This window comes from Sphaeroforma arctica, assembly GCF_001186125.1.
Source record: "Sphaeroforma arctica JP610 unplaced genomic scaffold supercont1.10, whole genome shotgun sequence".
Lineage (NCBI taxonomy): Eukaryota > Ichthyosporea > Ichthyophonida > Sphaeroforma > Sphaeroforma arctica.
The window spans coordinates 8,618-22,088 of NW_014040548.1; the positions used below are offsets into that span (position 1 = coordinate 8,618).

The 13,471-nt window shown below is 42.9% G+C and overlaps 4 protein-coding genes and 2 non-coding genes across 6 annotated transcripts in view; 3 read left to right on the forward strand and 3 right to left on the reverse strand.

The window, feature by feature from the left end:
• The window catches only part of SARC_00342 (hypothetical protein), a gene marked incomplete at both ends in the record, with an annotated part of 5,084 nt that extends 4,462 nt beyond the window's left edge, over positions 1–622 (reverse strand). Inside the window, one exon of the mRNA XM_014305945.1 lies at positions 317–622. Coding sequence (XP_014161420.1) covers positions 317–622 — 306 coding nt within the window. The remainder of the gene's footprint in view (positions 1–316) is intronic.
• Positions 623–2,376: 1,754 nt separating this feature from the next.
• SARC_00343 (hypothetical protein) lies at positions 2,377–4,230 on the forward strand (the record flags this gene model as incomplete). The annotated part of the gene is made up of 2 exons (XM_014305946.1): positions 2,377–2,487; positions 2,806–4,230. Coding segments are annotated over 2 exons (1,536 nt in total), but the record flags the coding sequence as incomplete, so codon positions are not given.
• A 481-nt stretch (positions 4,231–4,711) lies between these two features.
• SARC_00344 (hypothetical protein) lies at positions 4,712–9,000 on the reverse strand. Its single transcript, XM_014305947.1, has 5 exons — positions 8,709–9,000; positions 7,844–7,996; positions 7,382–7,552; positions 7,011–7,099; positions 4,712–6,504 (listed from the first exon to the last, which is right to left on the reverse strand). Exons 1-5 carry the CDS (start codon positions 8,812–8,814, stop codon positions 5,815–5,817), a joined length of 1,209 nt encoding a protein of 402 aa, XP_014161422.1. The 5' UTR covers positions 8,815–9,000; the 3' UTR covers positions 4,712–5,814.
• Positions 9,001–9,221: 221 nt separating this feature from the next.
• SARC_30007 lies at positions 9,222–9,293 on the forward strand. Its single transcript has one exon. It is a non-coding gene; the product is annotated as a tRNA-Glu (tRNA).
• A 241-nt stretch (positions 9,294–9,534) lies between these two features.
• SARC_30008 lies at positions 9,535–9,606 on the forward strand. The gene has a single exon. It is a non-coding gene; the product is annotated as a tRNA-Glu (tRNA).
• Positions 9,607–9,740: 134 nt separating this feature from the next.
• Positions 9,741–13,471, reverse strand: part of SARC_00345 (hypothetical protein) — a 4,648-nt gene continuing 917 nt past the window's right edge. Inside the window, exons 2-6 of the mRNA XM_014305948.1 lie at positions 12,921–13,113; positions 11,961–12,143; positions 11,422–11,784; positions 10,959–11,109; positions 9,741–10,800 (exon numbers count right to left, since the gene is read on the reverse strand). Of these exons, the coding sequence (XP_014161423.1) occupies positions 10,171–10,800; positions 10,959–11,109; positions 11,422–11,784; positions 11,961–12,143; positions 12,921–13,113 (1,520 nt within the window). The 3' untranslated portion in view covers positions 9,741–10,170. The remainder of the gene's footprint in view (positions 10,801–10,958; positions 11,110–11,421; positions 11,785–11,960; positions 12,144–12,920; positions 13,114–13,471) is intronic.

A 13,471-nucleotide genomic window follows, 5' to 3' on the forward strand; every position in this document is an offset into this window, starting at 1 on the left:
ATCTATATCCGAATTTGTGTGTGTGTGTGTTTGTGTTTGTGTGTGTGTGGTGTGTGTGTGTGTGTACATGTGTACGTGTACACACCTGCACGTGTGTACGTGCATGATGTATACACATACCTACATATATATCCCCTCTGCTTCCAAAGCGGTGCCGGTAAAACTTGAAAGAACCCCCGCAGAAAATATGTTATATGTCCATTTCTTTCACCTCATACTTTCACTTATCTGCATTCATATACGTATATGTGTATACACACTCATACTTTCACTTATCTGCATTCATATACGTATATGTGTATACACACACGGTTACCTCGTATTCACCAGTTTCGGGATGATCGATCATGTGTGTGCCGTCTGAAGCTTTCTTTTTGTCATAGACTACAGCACCGGACGGTGCTGTAATGGCCACATTCACATCTTCTTTACCTAGACTACCACCATAGATCACTTGGAACTCTAGTACAAGTGGATTCAACGAGTCCTCGACTGCTTCGTATACGCAGAAGGATTTCTTATCTTCAAGTTCGAATGTGAACTCGGCTGCATGAGCATACGAAAAGAATATACAAAGTGCAACAAGTGCACTCGAGATGCGATAGGTCAGCACATGATACATTGCGGTCGTACTGGGGTGCTCTGCTTCATTGTCTACACTCTATACAGTGATACTTCGCCACCTACTTCAGATTCTATAATCTCATTGTTCTCATGTGATGATGTATAATTCTACATAGCCTCTCTGCATATATATTTTTTTCAATATATTGCGATAATTAATTTTGTTCCGAACTGCTTTATGGAGTTGACTGGTAACCGTATCCTAATTGACTGCAAAAGCCAAAACTGATATTTTTGTGAAAAATTTAGAAAAAAAGTCCATACATCCTAAGTTTTAGCTATATCTTGTGTGATACTCTCATCGGCATGTCAGACGTTTTCCGACTACACATATCAACAAATAAAACATTTTCACACAGTAATACCAATTTCACCGTACCGTACATACCTCACGTTCAGACACAATGATCAAACGTACTAAAGGTCGGGGCCGTTTGCATAAACCAATAGAACTACGAGACAAGAAACGCGAGTCCATGGAATACAAGCAATCGATAGCAAAGCAGAGTAGGGCATATGCGAATTTAAAACAAGATAGCAAGCATTTATGGGATAACTATGATGCTTTGATTTCGGCCACGCGATCGAAGTTGCTAAAAGTACAGGAGCGTGCTGATAAGTTGAACGACAGCAGAGAGGTGAGTGTGGGCACACTGTTTGTGGTGATACAGGGGAAAAGTAGATGTAAGATATAAAGTACAGGTTTTCAACATTGTTGCAGGATTTTGTAAAAATTTGGTTTATACTAAGTGAAGTAACTGATATTAACGAAAGAAAATCACCTGCTCTACTACGACAGCCAAGTCAATTAATTTTCACTTATCACGTTAAACATGTGCCTCAATATAGGTGCAGTTCCTCTTTTTGTTTGCACAGTAGCCAGCTCTTTTGTGATCGTATTTATACATAAAGACATAAAGTTTCATATCTCTCTTTGAAATGTGAACAATCGATATTCTGAATATATAGCAACACCCACACCTATATCCACGATGTGTCTGCATATAGACCTGTATGGAAATGTGTATCATGTAGGTGGCATAGCAATCGCGTTTACATCAAGGCTAGTAATCTTATTTCAAGGCTACGCATACTCTGTTCATTGTAGATATACACTTACTTATCGAGCATATATTTTCCTTGTGAGAAGTGCACTACAATCAATACTTCGTATTCATACTTCAGTATCAATCACACTTCTGTATCATTGATAGTTCTACTTCTCGCATACCATTTACTTATATTGTATCAAAGCTCGGAGTGATGTTACAATGCAAACTTTCAGACCGAAAAACTTGAGTAGTGAGCATATTAGTGCATACTTCCCTTACAAGGTGTTTAGGCTCATGATGAAGGCACTTTATATCATCGCGAAGGCCAAATCTTTCGCTGGTAACATTGCTGGTGCGTTTCACAATTACGAGCGACAAATACATGTGTATTTACCTAAAGTATGTTAAGCTCAACAACAGTACATATTAAACTTCATGAACGAGAGTAGGGCGTGATAACTTTTCGCATAGTAGTCAACATCTATAAGAATATCAACAGCAGCACAAAACGAGCTATTTGTATTACTCAGAAATATTGCAGAAATTGCGCGAGCAAGAAGGTTCGGTCCCAGAACGGCGTTTTCAAAGAACAGCCGGGTTTCACTAGTATAGCGAAGGAATCAAAATATAGAACGCCTCGCCCTTATCACACTAACCTTTTTCTATGTTGTCAATCACAACGTGCAATACCTTCAAACAGGAACTACTTATCCTGCGCTGTATACGTGCATTGGCATCAGTCGGACGTGAAGAAGGACGGCCACTGAGCGGAAATCATCGAGCTAGAAAAGAAATACAATCCAGTCGACAGGTATATAACTCATAGTTTAGCATAGCATATCGATGGCTTAGTTCGCCCAATGTGTATTGTCTGACACTTTGCAGACCTTTCTCGTCTACCGAGAGTGACATTCGACCAATAGTGATGCGAATATCTCCATGTGACCTTTACCCGACGTCAATACGTTGACGCTTTGCAGACTCGTCTCCTCTGCCGAAAGTGACATTCCACTATCAGTATTGCGACTATCTTTATGTGATCTGGAAATAACTCAGTTTAATTGTCATTGTATGTTGTATTACCCGCACCTCGATCCATATGCCAATATATACAAACTTTGAAATACAGATCGCGGACGCGTTAAAATGGCTTCTACGTGTAGCCCTCCCGCCCGATGTCGAGCTGCACGAGATTGTATACACTACAGCGCCAACTCCGTGTTGCCATGGAGCGCACACTCAGGCCCACGATACACGCCGGGACGTGTATGTTCTACGGCCCCGGGAGGACACGTGCACACGCATCACTAGCGCTCTGTGCATCAGGCGAGCGTTGGGGATAGAGTTTGAAGAAAATGAACCTGACTGCGAGATCAAAGAAATTGAACCAGAAGGCGTGGGCAGCGCCAGTACCAGCGATATGGCCAATGATAATGAGAGCCACAGGGAGTCAGCAGAGCTACTGTCCAAAGTCGAAGTTGACAAAGCTCTGGACGAAGAAGCTGACTCGGATGAGGAACATAATACACTCGATCTGAGTGGTAGCGTTGATAAAGCTACAAAGAATGTAGAAGCCGCCGGAGCTGGGAAGGATCCAATACACAACTCAGAAGACTCCGATAGCGATCAACTGCCCTGCCTGTACAGTACACCCGAGACCCCGATACAGGGTTTTAAGATGAAAGAACACGCACACAGCAAGGCTAAACCGAAAAGAAAGCGGGCAAAACGTCGGACTTTTATAAGAGTCCCGCCGTCAGTGGATCAGTTCATGGTAGGCAATCGCCATGAGAAGCGAGCCCGACAAGCTACCGCAACGTTTGAACATTTCTTAGGTGAACCCTTAGATTGGGCAGTATTGCGAAGTTCCCCGGAAAATTGCACACCAGATACGGATGCTTCAGGAGGTAAGGTACGTGCTCTACCAAAATCAACAGAAAAAGTCGTAAAGCCCACCCCCTTTTCGGACAATGGCCCTACTAACCTGCAAAAGGATAAAGGTATACTACACAAGTCACAGAACACGATGGCTGATCCGGTTGATAGCCTGCCACCCTTGGGATTCTTGGATTTCGATGACACATCTCAGGGTCTGCCCCCACTGAGTGCTACATTGTCGTCATCATCGCGTGAGTATGTAGAGGCGGTGGGTTTGGGAACAGCTAAAGGCATAACCCCCCCCCTGCACTCGAGTAAGAAAGATGAAAGTATAGTGCAACACGGTAGTGTTGACCGCGCGATAAATCACAGTATAGCCCAAGAAGATGCAGCTAAGAACCGTCTCATAAACCCAGTACAAAAAAGTACACGAACACTCAGTAGTCACAGCCCTGTCCAAAAGCTTCACACGCAGCCAGATACTGCTGCAATCGAAAAGCCAACTTTATGCTCGACACAATTAGACTTCAGCGGGAGATGCGAGTCGTCGGAAAATGTTGAGATACTGGCACTGCTTCAAAATACGAAAACACAGGATAAACACATGCAAGGGGACCCCTATACAACAAGCGCTTTGCCGGACAAACTACCAACTCTTCCTTTAATTCCCCGGTGATTAGACTGCAGTGTATAAACTGTTGCAGTGTATAAACTGTTGCGGTTTGCACCCGCCGTAAGAACAGTTATTTCTGTAATAGCGTAAGTCCCCACAAAAATAAATTTGGAGTGAAAAGTTATATGCCAGTGATACGTGGATTGCTCAAATTGAAATCGTGCCAAATAAAAAGGATTTTTGCAATGAAAAGTGCTATTATTCACCTATCTACACGGAGACACAGAATTATGTTATAGCGAATCACAAAAACATTCATTGTTGTACATACTCATGAGATACAATCCTGTGCTACTGATATTTGTCTCAAAAATAGATTCGTTGGTTGAAGTGGTTTCTTCCATAAAAGTATATGCCTACTATGTATGTCCGGGTAAGTATCAGAAAAAGCGGATAGCGATTGCGATATGGAAACAGGAAAGGAAAGAAAAATCGACAAGGAGGCCTTCTTGGTCAGAATCAAATGTGACCAATGAACTTCAACTTGCCAACAGTGACAATGCGGTGATCGCAGTGATTTACTTTCTTTGAAATGCCAATAGAAGGCAAAATGGGCACCCAGATACTGGACCACAAATGTGCATCAATATAAACACTATACCACCTATTGATATTCATGTCTATTTAATACCCTTTCCTTATAAGCTTAACATACCAAGCCTTGAGGTAGAATCAGGGGGACGGTGGAAAAAAAAGCTGTCTTTGCTTCCATTTTATACCATCCAGAAAAAGCCGATAGGCCGAATGTGTCTGTTAGTGTTTCTATGTAGACATCCCATAATTCGTTGTTTTTTCAGCGTGATGGCACTCTGCCCACCACACTCCTGTGATTGATTCTACAAATATTATCCCTTGTGCTCAAACAGAAAAGTTCTTTATCTTATCTGCGATGGACCATTTGAAACGATCCTGTGCGTCTTAGAACGCGAGCCTCTGAATTCACGGCATTCGACCCCAGCACCCCCTTTCGGATCGAAAAACCAGAGGCATGGCAATATCATCAGATACATACGTATTCATATTTTTCAAGCGATACAAGCAAACTGATAGAGAGCCAATTCACTTGCGGATGCTTAAAGTCTCAAATAGACAAATGGATCAAATCACAAACTAAATCAGATGGTAGTAGTGGACACCCTACACTCTGACATATCAGAGAAGACGTCGGCTACTATCATTTGGTTTGGTTTGAGCTTCTATCCACTTGTCTGTTTCAGCTTGCTGTCCGTTGTATATGAGTGCTGGGTAACGCGTGACTTTAAGCATCTGCAGGTGAATTGGCTCTCTCAGATTGTACTTGTATCGCTTATACGACACATGTGTGTCCAACCACCATTTTGAAAGTCGTATAGGGACCGCTTCTGGGATCACTTTATCATCCAGAGTGATGTGAACCTCGCACCCTCTAAAGGCAACCCAATATTGGATAGCGATTCCTGGAAAAAAATATCACTATTACTATCCACACAATCGGCGGGTGAATGTGACTTGAAGGCTAGAACATATCGCGAAGAAGCATTCCAAAATCGGGCAGCAATACGAGATGACCCGGTCCTGATGGAATGTCAGTATATCCAGAACGATCCTCTAATCTATCACAATTACATATCCCTTCTGCTTTCTCTTGCCCTTATTTACCTCAATACAATCATCGTCGAGATTGATCGCTACATTGGTCCGTGCATTGCCCTTCTTTCCAGCACGTCTCACGCCCTCTAATTTAACCTGTGTGTCCGCTTGAATCGCGTCCAGATCAATACTCGTACTCGCGCTCGAGCTCGATTCGCCATTGCTGGCGGGTACACCGCTGTCGGTGCTTACTCGAACCTTCTTCTTAATTGGCTGCTGAGTGGGTGAGCCATTGTATCCAGCTGTGGTACGTGTGGCACCAATGCCCTTCTTCGCTACCGCCGCAGTGGCCGGTAGACCATCTCCGTCAATTATCCGTCGGCTTTCCAGCCACATACTATCTCTGATAAATACTGTGACCGTCTTCTCATGCAGCACTTGCTTCAGGTGATCAGGGTATACGTACCTGCTAGGTTGTATTGCTTTCTTCACATTCTCACCGCCACCAACACCAATGCTTGCCCCTTTTTTGGCCATTTCTTTCTCCGTGACTTTCTCTTTCTTACTCAAATTGTATATTACCTCCGTAAAGATATGATTATGACTCATCGCTTGCCCTTTCTTCGCTGCCGTGAAAACCACTTTGATCGTCCCAATATCAGTTGCCTTAGCGCCCCCGCTACCCTGGCTGCCATTTGCACCGACGCGCTGCAGTGCACATCAGAAATATACCAATTCAAAATTGTGATAGTCAGACTCTACAGCATCGGATAGATACACGAACGGGATTAAATAACTTCATAGACGTCACGAAAACACACAATCTTATCGAGCACAATAAAGAATTACAAAATCTCGACATAACTTTTACAAGTGGCATGTGAAATGTGGCTGGTAAATTTGTCGGACAGACTGCCATCTAGATGCACAATTCGAGCATGCAAAAAACATGTATGTTCGCTATTTGCACCTCTTACCGCACCCTTCCTACAATTCCAGGTCCATAACGGCGAGCTTGCTGAATGATACCGATCAGTAGAGTTTGACACAAAATCATTGAAACAGGTTCGGGTCATACTAATAAGATCGCACAATAATACAAACCGGCGAGGTCATGGAATATCGAAATACATAAAATTAAATTCAGAAGCGCAGGAAATGATTCCTATGCAATAGCACGATTATAGAAAATGAAGTGTAAGTATATTGCTTACCTCCCCTTGGACATCCTGAAAAGCAAATTTGTCTACAGATTCAGTATTGTTCTCAAGTATAGCCCTCGACCAGCCAAAAAAATGACAATCTGTAACATCAATTATATGTATGTAGACTATTACTGATCAGTGATGCATACATGGTATGTCCAACAATTAGGATCCACCGAAACCTTCGCACACGATGAATGAAGTTAGTATATATTTAGGATTCGTCAGTTCGTGTAGCAATTGGTAGATATTTCAGTGCACTGAACTACACCATCACATCAACTTCAAATGTCAACATGTATAATTGCGTCTGTCTCTATATCGAGATTCATAGTCATGTCGATAAAAGCTGTTCTAATCATCCTCTAGGTAGTACTTACCCGATGTACCGCTGGCTACTAGACCCATTGAGCGTATCTTGACGCCATCGACGTACATGTGCAGAATCATGGAATCATACTTTGGGGCTAACTGTCGTGTAGCATTGGGACTAAATGGCGATACACGGATTTCGAATCTCTTTCCGGCTTCGGCACATACATAGAATCCAGCTACAGTAATAGTAAAATAGAATAGATGTAAGTGACAGTCTTGTGATCTAGACGAACAAATTTTTCAACTAGCCGATGTGAGTAGATCTCCTGTTCGCAATCAACCTGGTTGACATCATAATACCTGCACAATCAGTGCCGAAATTGGTAACTTGCTACCTCCGGTTAGTTCTTAGCTGCAGATGTGGCGTGACGCTTGGATATATGCAGCCATATAGATCACAGCACAAAATCACAAAATGCAACTCCTGGACTCCACATTCTAGATATTCTGTCATGCTGTAAGCTTACGTTCGACTTTGGGGCACTTTTTCGAGCGATCTTCGGCAACCTTGGGAGACACGTAAAACAGGGGCATTGGTTTCAGTTCGTCCTTCAATTCCTTTCCCGGCTTGACATCTGAAGACTTTGACTGGCTTGCGACGTACAAACCAAGACCAAATTCTGAGGTTGGCCATGTGACGAAGTGTTACAAGTCGTACCGCCACCCTGAGAATGTACCCGAGTGACATGCCACGAACGACGCCATATTCGGAATACATGCTACACACTCCTCCTTCCACTAGTCTTGATATTATGATGCTTACATGAGGCACTAGCGTTGTTCAAACGTAGTTCACTCTGAAAACAGAAGCAACCTGTGATCACGATTAGAATCACATAACTTACACCAACTAGCAAGTCCTAGTGCATGTCAGTCATGCGATGTAACCTATTGCACTACTGATAGAACTCTCTCAAATTTGGTCCTGGTTTAGACAGTCCTATACACACGTGCAACTGTACGTTGTCCTGGTACAGCGATCATACCAAATTGTATACATGGTTGTGAACTGAACAAAGAGAGAGGAACCATTCACAGGGTTCACACAGTTCCAGGATCAGAAGGAAAGCATAAATAAGTCGACTCAGGAAAAGAGGAAAAGAGTCTACCAGAATTGTACCACGCAATACAGAAATAACGAAGTTTAATTCGACATCAAAAAACAGTGTCACATATAAACGGCGATGCATAAATTCTATGATACATATAAACAAGTATTCCATAGAAACGGAGTTCCATATCAACGATGATAGCTATAAACAATGATAGATATAAAATATAGGTTCTTAAATTTGGCAATACATATAAACAAAAGACCCCAATAATACATACTCCACGGAGATTCTACCCGCATGTGCTCGTTGAACGCCAATACATCCTCTGATATCAGCATCGCTGGGCTAGGCAAACAAGCTCGCGGATCCGTCTGATTCCACATTTCGGTTTTGAGTTCAATTTACGTGATCCAAAGCGTTAAAGTTTATCAAAAGCGGAAATATACAGACGCCGGCTCTGAACTTGGGTGTAAACCCGAAAACTGTGTGATAGACTTATGCTCGGGACAAGTAAGGCGGAAACTACAAGGACAAGAAGTGGTAATGCCTGGACTCACTATGTGTAGGACATATGCTCTACCCTCTTGAGGACTTTTATTGACACATTATAAATATTTGCAATGCAACTATCCTCCTAAAAAAAAAATAGTCAATAAACAATCTGCAAAAATTGCGCGCAGCACACTTTCAGATTTTTCCATAGCCTTCAAAATTGCAGATTTTTTTATTTCGTTTCATTGGAATCCAAATTATGATTTTTATATATTGGTATATAAAATATATACAGTAGCACCCATTCGTCTATCGGCTAGGATATAAGCTTCTCACGCTTGAGGGCGGGGTTCGATTCCCCGATGGGTAAATTTTTCTTCAATCTTGAGAGCTGTGTAGAAGTTTGCACTGATGTAAAAATCTGCGACCAACAATCAGTGTACAGTTTAAAGGGCTATAATCCTATAGCCTTCTAAAAACAAACAATAATATAGGTAGTAAAATAAATTATAAAAAAGAGCAGGCATATTAATATCTCTCTTGTTTGTTTTAGAGAGGGCTATGAGTGTAGATATTTTTAATCGATAATTTTGATCAAAGCCAATATGTGTAACCCATTCGTCTATCGGCTAGGATATAAGCTTCTCACGCTTGAGGGCGGGGTTCGATTCCCCGATGGGTAATATTTTTTTTCCGGTTGACTAGAGGTACATATAGAAGATACGTTACGGATTGGTCTTTCAGGACCGGTGACCTTAAGAATTGGAGACAATGCAGACCATTAAACCAACCAAAATTGTTTTATAATAAGCCCATCCCTTTATTTTGTTCTGTGTTTATTGGTCTCCAAATACCACTACTTTACTATTCGAGCGCTGAAACGGGTATCATATGCACTTTATGACATCGTATAATCTGCATGGATGTTTGATTGAGAAGAGTCCACTGTTTGAAAGATAGTACAATAGCCCCTGGACTAAGAAGGGTCAATCGTCGGTTGCAAGTAAGCTTCCTACGTTCAGTTACCAACACTCCCCACCACCGGTCCCCGGCGTGGTGGCTTCTCATACCAAGTGTCATCTGAGTTTTGTAAGTTAGGTCTGATATGCATATAACTTCCTATACCGCCTGATATAGCGCACACTCCTCACTTTGAAAAACATCTATCTCCGCAGCACCGCTACTATATCGCGCACTTTTAATTCGTTAAATATGTTATAATCCTCTTATTATTGTAGGGGTTTCGCCTATTTGTAGTCATCGTCAGACACGGAGAGATCTGAGACACTTCCTGAATCTGCAGCGCCATCACTGTTGTTGTCACTCATATCACTATGCCACTCTTCGTATGACTTTCTCGCCGTCATCTTCGACGTTTCTTGTGCAGGCTTGCTCACGTTGTTTTTCTTTGTTTTCCTGCCTTTCCTGTCACCCCGTGCAGATGATCCGACCCCACCCCTTTCCCGCTGCAAATCCGCTGCGAAGTCGTACGACGAGTCTGAATTGTTGTCAGATCGCTCGTCTACCCAGGGATCATCCGCTTCGTCTCGCATTAACTCTACGTCAAGCAATGTTTCACTACTCTCCGAAGACGGCGAGTAGCTTTTGTCAGCATCCTCAACCTGGTAGTTTGGATCGAGCTTTTCATTCGCATCCTTGCTGTTCTCCTCTTTCTCTGCGTCACACAATCTTATGAGTTTCCGATGTTTGGGTTTGACATGCTCTGTATCGACGTTTTCGGCACTGCCTGTCTGGACTTGTTCTTGTTTGCGCTTTCGTTTTCTCTGTGGTTTCTCTACACTTCTGTTCGATCGTTTGTTGCTGACTTTTCCGGTGTACTTACTATTGGATTCGTCCGACTCGAATTCCTCTTCATGCTTAACCCAGTGCAAAAAAAAAGCAGGATAATTAAAGATCAGCTTAGCTGCCGGATACGCTACCAATCGTATGGACAAATATTGCGCTCGACCAAATGTATTGCTACTCATGCGATATGGGTTTATATATGCTAGAAACTACGTGATCTTAGACATACCTCACTTGGTTGCCAGCCTATGCTGCCACCAGTATCGACACGACGAAGCTCAGAAGCCTTGGTTTGGTTGCCATCATTACCTTGCCACTCCGTACTGAGACTAGTATCCAACTGTTGTAGTTTGGCCCCGTTGTGACCTTCATTGTCCGACCTTAAGTTGGCGACGATATCGAGACAGTAAATTACAAGAGAAATCACACATTAGCGTTGACCGGGCACGGTGAGTCAAAGCCGCGTAGTGGTCTGCAAAGGACAATCAAGCTCCTCAAACACGCACACATGTTTTGGTGAACTTATTTTCTATGATTCAAGTGCACAACCCGAATTCGAGTGTAGAAGGTGACAGATTACTAACATGCATCTTGGTTCATGTCTAACACTCGAGCGGAAATTGTGCTCATGCTTGGTACCGTTGAGATGCGCATGCGCACTCGACGAAAAAGCACCACTAGCTCTGACATACCCAATCTCAGCAGGCCCCTGTAATTCCGAAATAGATTCCCCTGCACTAGACTCACCACCTACGTCCTCGTTCGCTTTGTAGCTGGGAACACAGCCAACTCCCACCACCTTGGTACTCCTACCCCTCCTACTGGTTCGCTCTCTCTCACTGCGCTCAGCTTGTTCTCGTTCCCTCCTTTCCCTCCGCGCGTGCTCGCGTTCCCCCTCACTGTCCGATACCGAGCTACTCTGGCTGTCTTTCGTACTGGATCTTTTGGGGGGTGCCCTTCTTGACGGGCGTGTCACCTCAGACATGTGGCTGTCGAGTATGTCGTCCAGAAAATCATCATCTTGATCTAGCGCGTAGTTGACTCGGGTGCGCGTCCTGTGGTGAATAAAAACGATAATAAATATGCTTTACAACAATGTATGTCGTACTGAGAGTGGGCATATCAGTACAGTTGTGTGTTATGCCACGACGATGTTTAAGTACATTCAACCCCCAGGGGGACGATGATGGAATACGATCGTGGCTAAGAACCAGCAAAGAATTGCGCATACCTTCGAGAGCCAGCTTCGACCCTGAAAATACTAGCCTCGGATTCAAGTTTAGCAATCCTTCGACTGTCTCGCTCCCTTTTCTTGATTTCAGCCTGTTCTTTTTCTTCTCTCCGTATCCGTGCTTCACTACACGCTTCCATCGTTATCTTCAGATTTGTCAACAAATCATCTCCTTCTTTCAGTCTGCAATTCGATTGGCAACGCAAAGGTTACAAAAGGATCTATAAATACTCGATATATATATATATATATATATTACGTATGAACTACTACTTATGAAATTCACACGTCGGGTACAAGTATAAATATATACATGCAATTGCAGACATCCAAAATACATCCCTAGTGGATCTAGACACTTGAATAGAAGGCAATCTTATGAGTTACGTCAGCAACGTACAGGTACATACATCTTGCGTTCAACAGGGGTGTATAAATATAAATCAAATACTCCCTGTTGAATCAACCTATTGCGACCCTGCATCCAAGATTCATACTACTAGCACATGGCCGTACTTCCCAATCATGCAATGCTAGTAGCAACTGTGTGTACTAGACTAAAAAGTATATGAACAAGCGGTACCCACGCTATACACATAAAATGTATAGCACTACAGCCCTATAGATTCTATATAATCGGCGAGACCTTGAAGATAGAACTATGATCAGGTAGAGATAGTGATGGCAACAATACGTTGTCACACTCCACTCGGCTTTTCACAAACTACAAACGTGCGCCGAATCAACATACTCCGCTCCTACGTATTGATAGAATCAACGAAGTTGTTGTGGGTATACACGGAGCACACGGTGCACACGGATGTAACTCAGATTTAGACGTATGCACAAGGACCAGCCTGATGGTTGCTTCGTTGCCTGTAGAATATATATTGGATATGTGCCTGAGCATGCACACCACCAATCTATACATTCAGACATATAACACTACGAATTGCTTACAATGCAGCACTCATCGCGCTCTGAGCTCCCATTTTCGACTTCGCCTTCGCCTTGCCTTTCACCTTGCCCCTGGCCGCGGGCAACTTCTTTCGCTTTGCTCGTTCGGATATTATACTTGATTCCAGTAGGGATACGAAGTCTGCCAGCTCATCCTCAGTACGGCTGACTGGAGTCCAGTCACCCTCGTAGTCAGCTGTGCCGAAGGTAGAGAGAGGCGGTATCAACTCAGCAATGTATTCAGGGCTTGATATTGATCGTTATTTGCACCATAGCTCTTGATATTGGTTTCCTCCCCAATAAACAACGAATATATATATCCACGATAGTGTGATGCTCGGCTAATATATATTAAATAAACTGTAGCTGGGCATGTAGTAGATCGCATGCATTCTCAGCTATGAATTGAAAAGACATGCAAACGTCATCTTAAATCTAAGTAGGGACCAACACCAGAATACACTCCACAATGCGTGGTTGCACGCAGATAGGCACACACACTTATACATATATATATATATACTAATATATATATATATATACTCACACACATA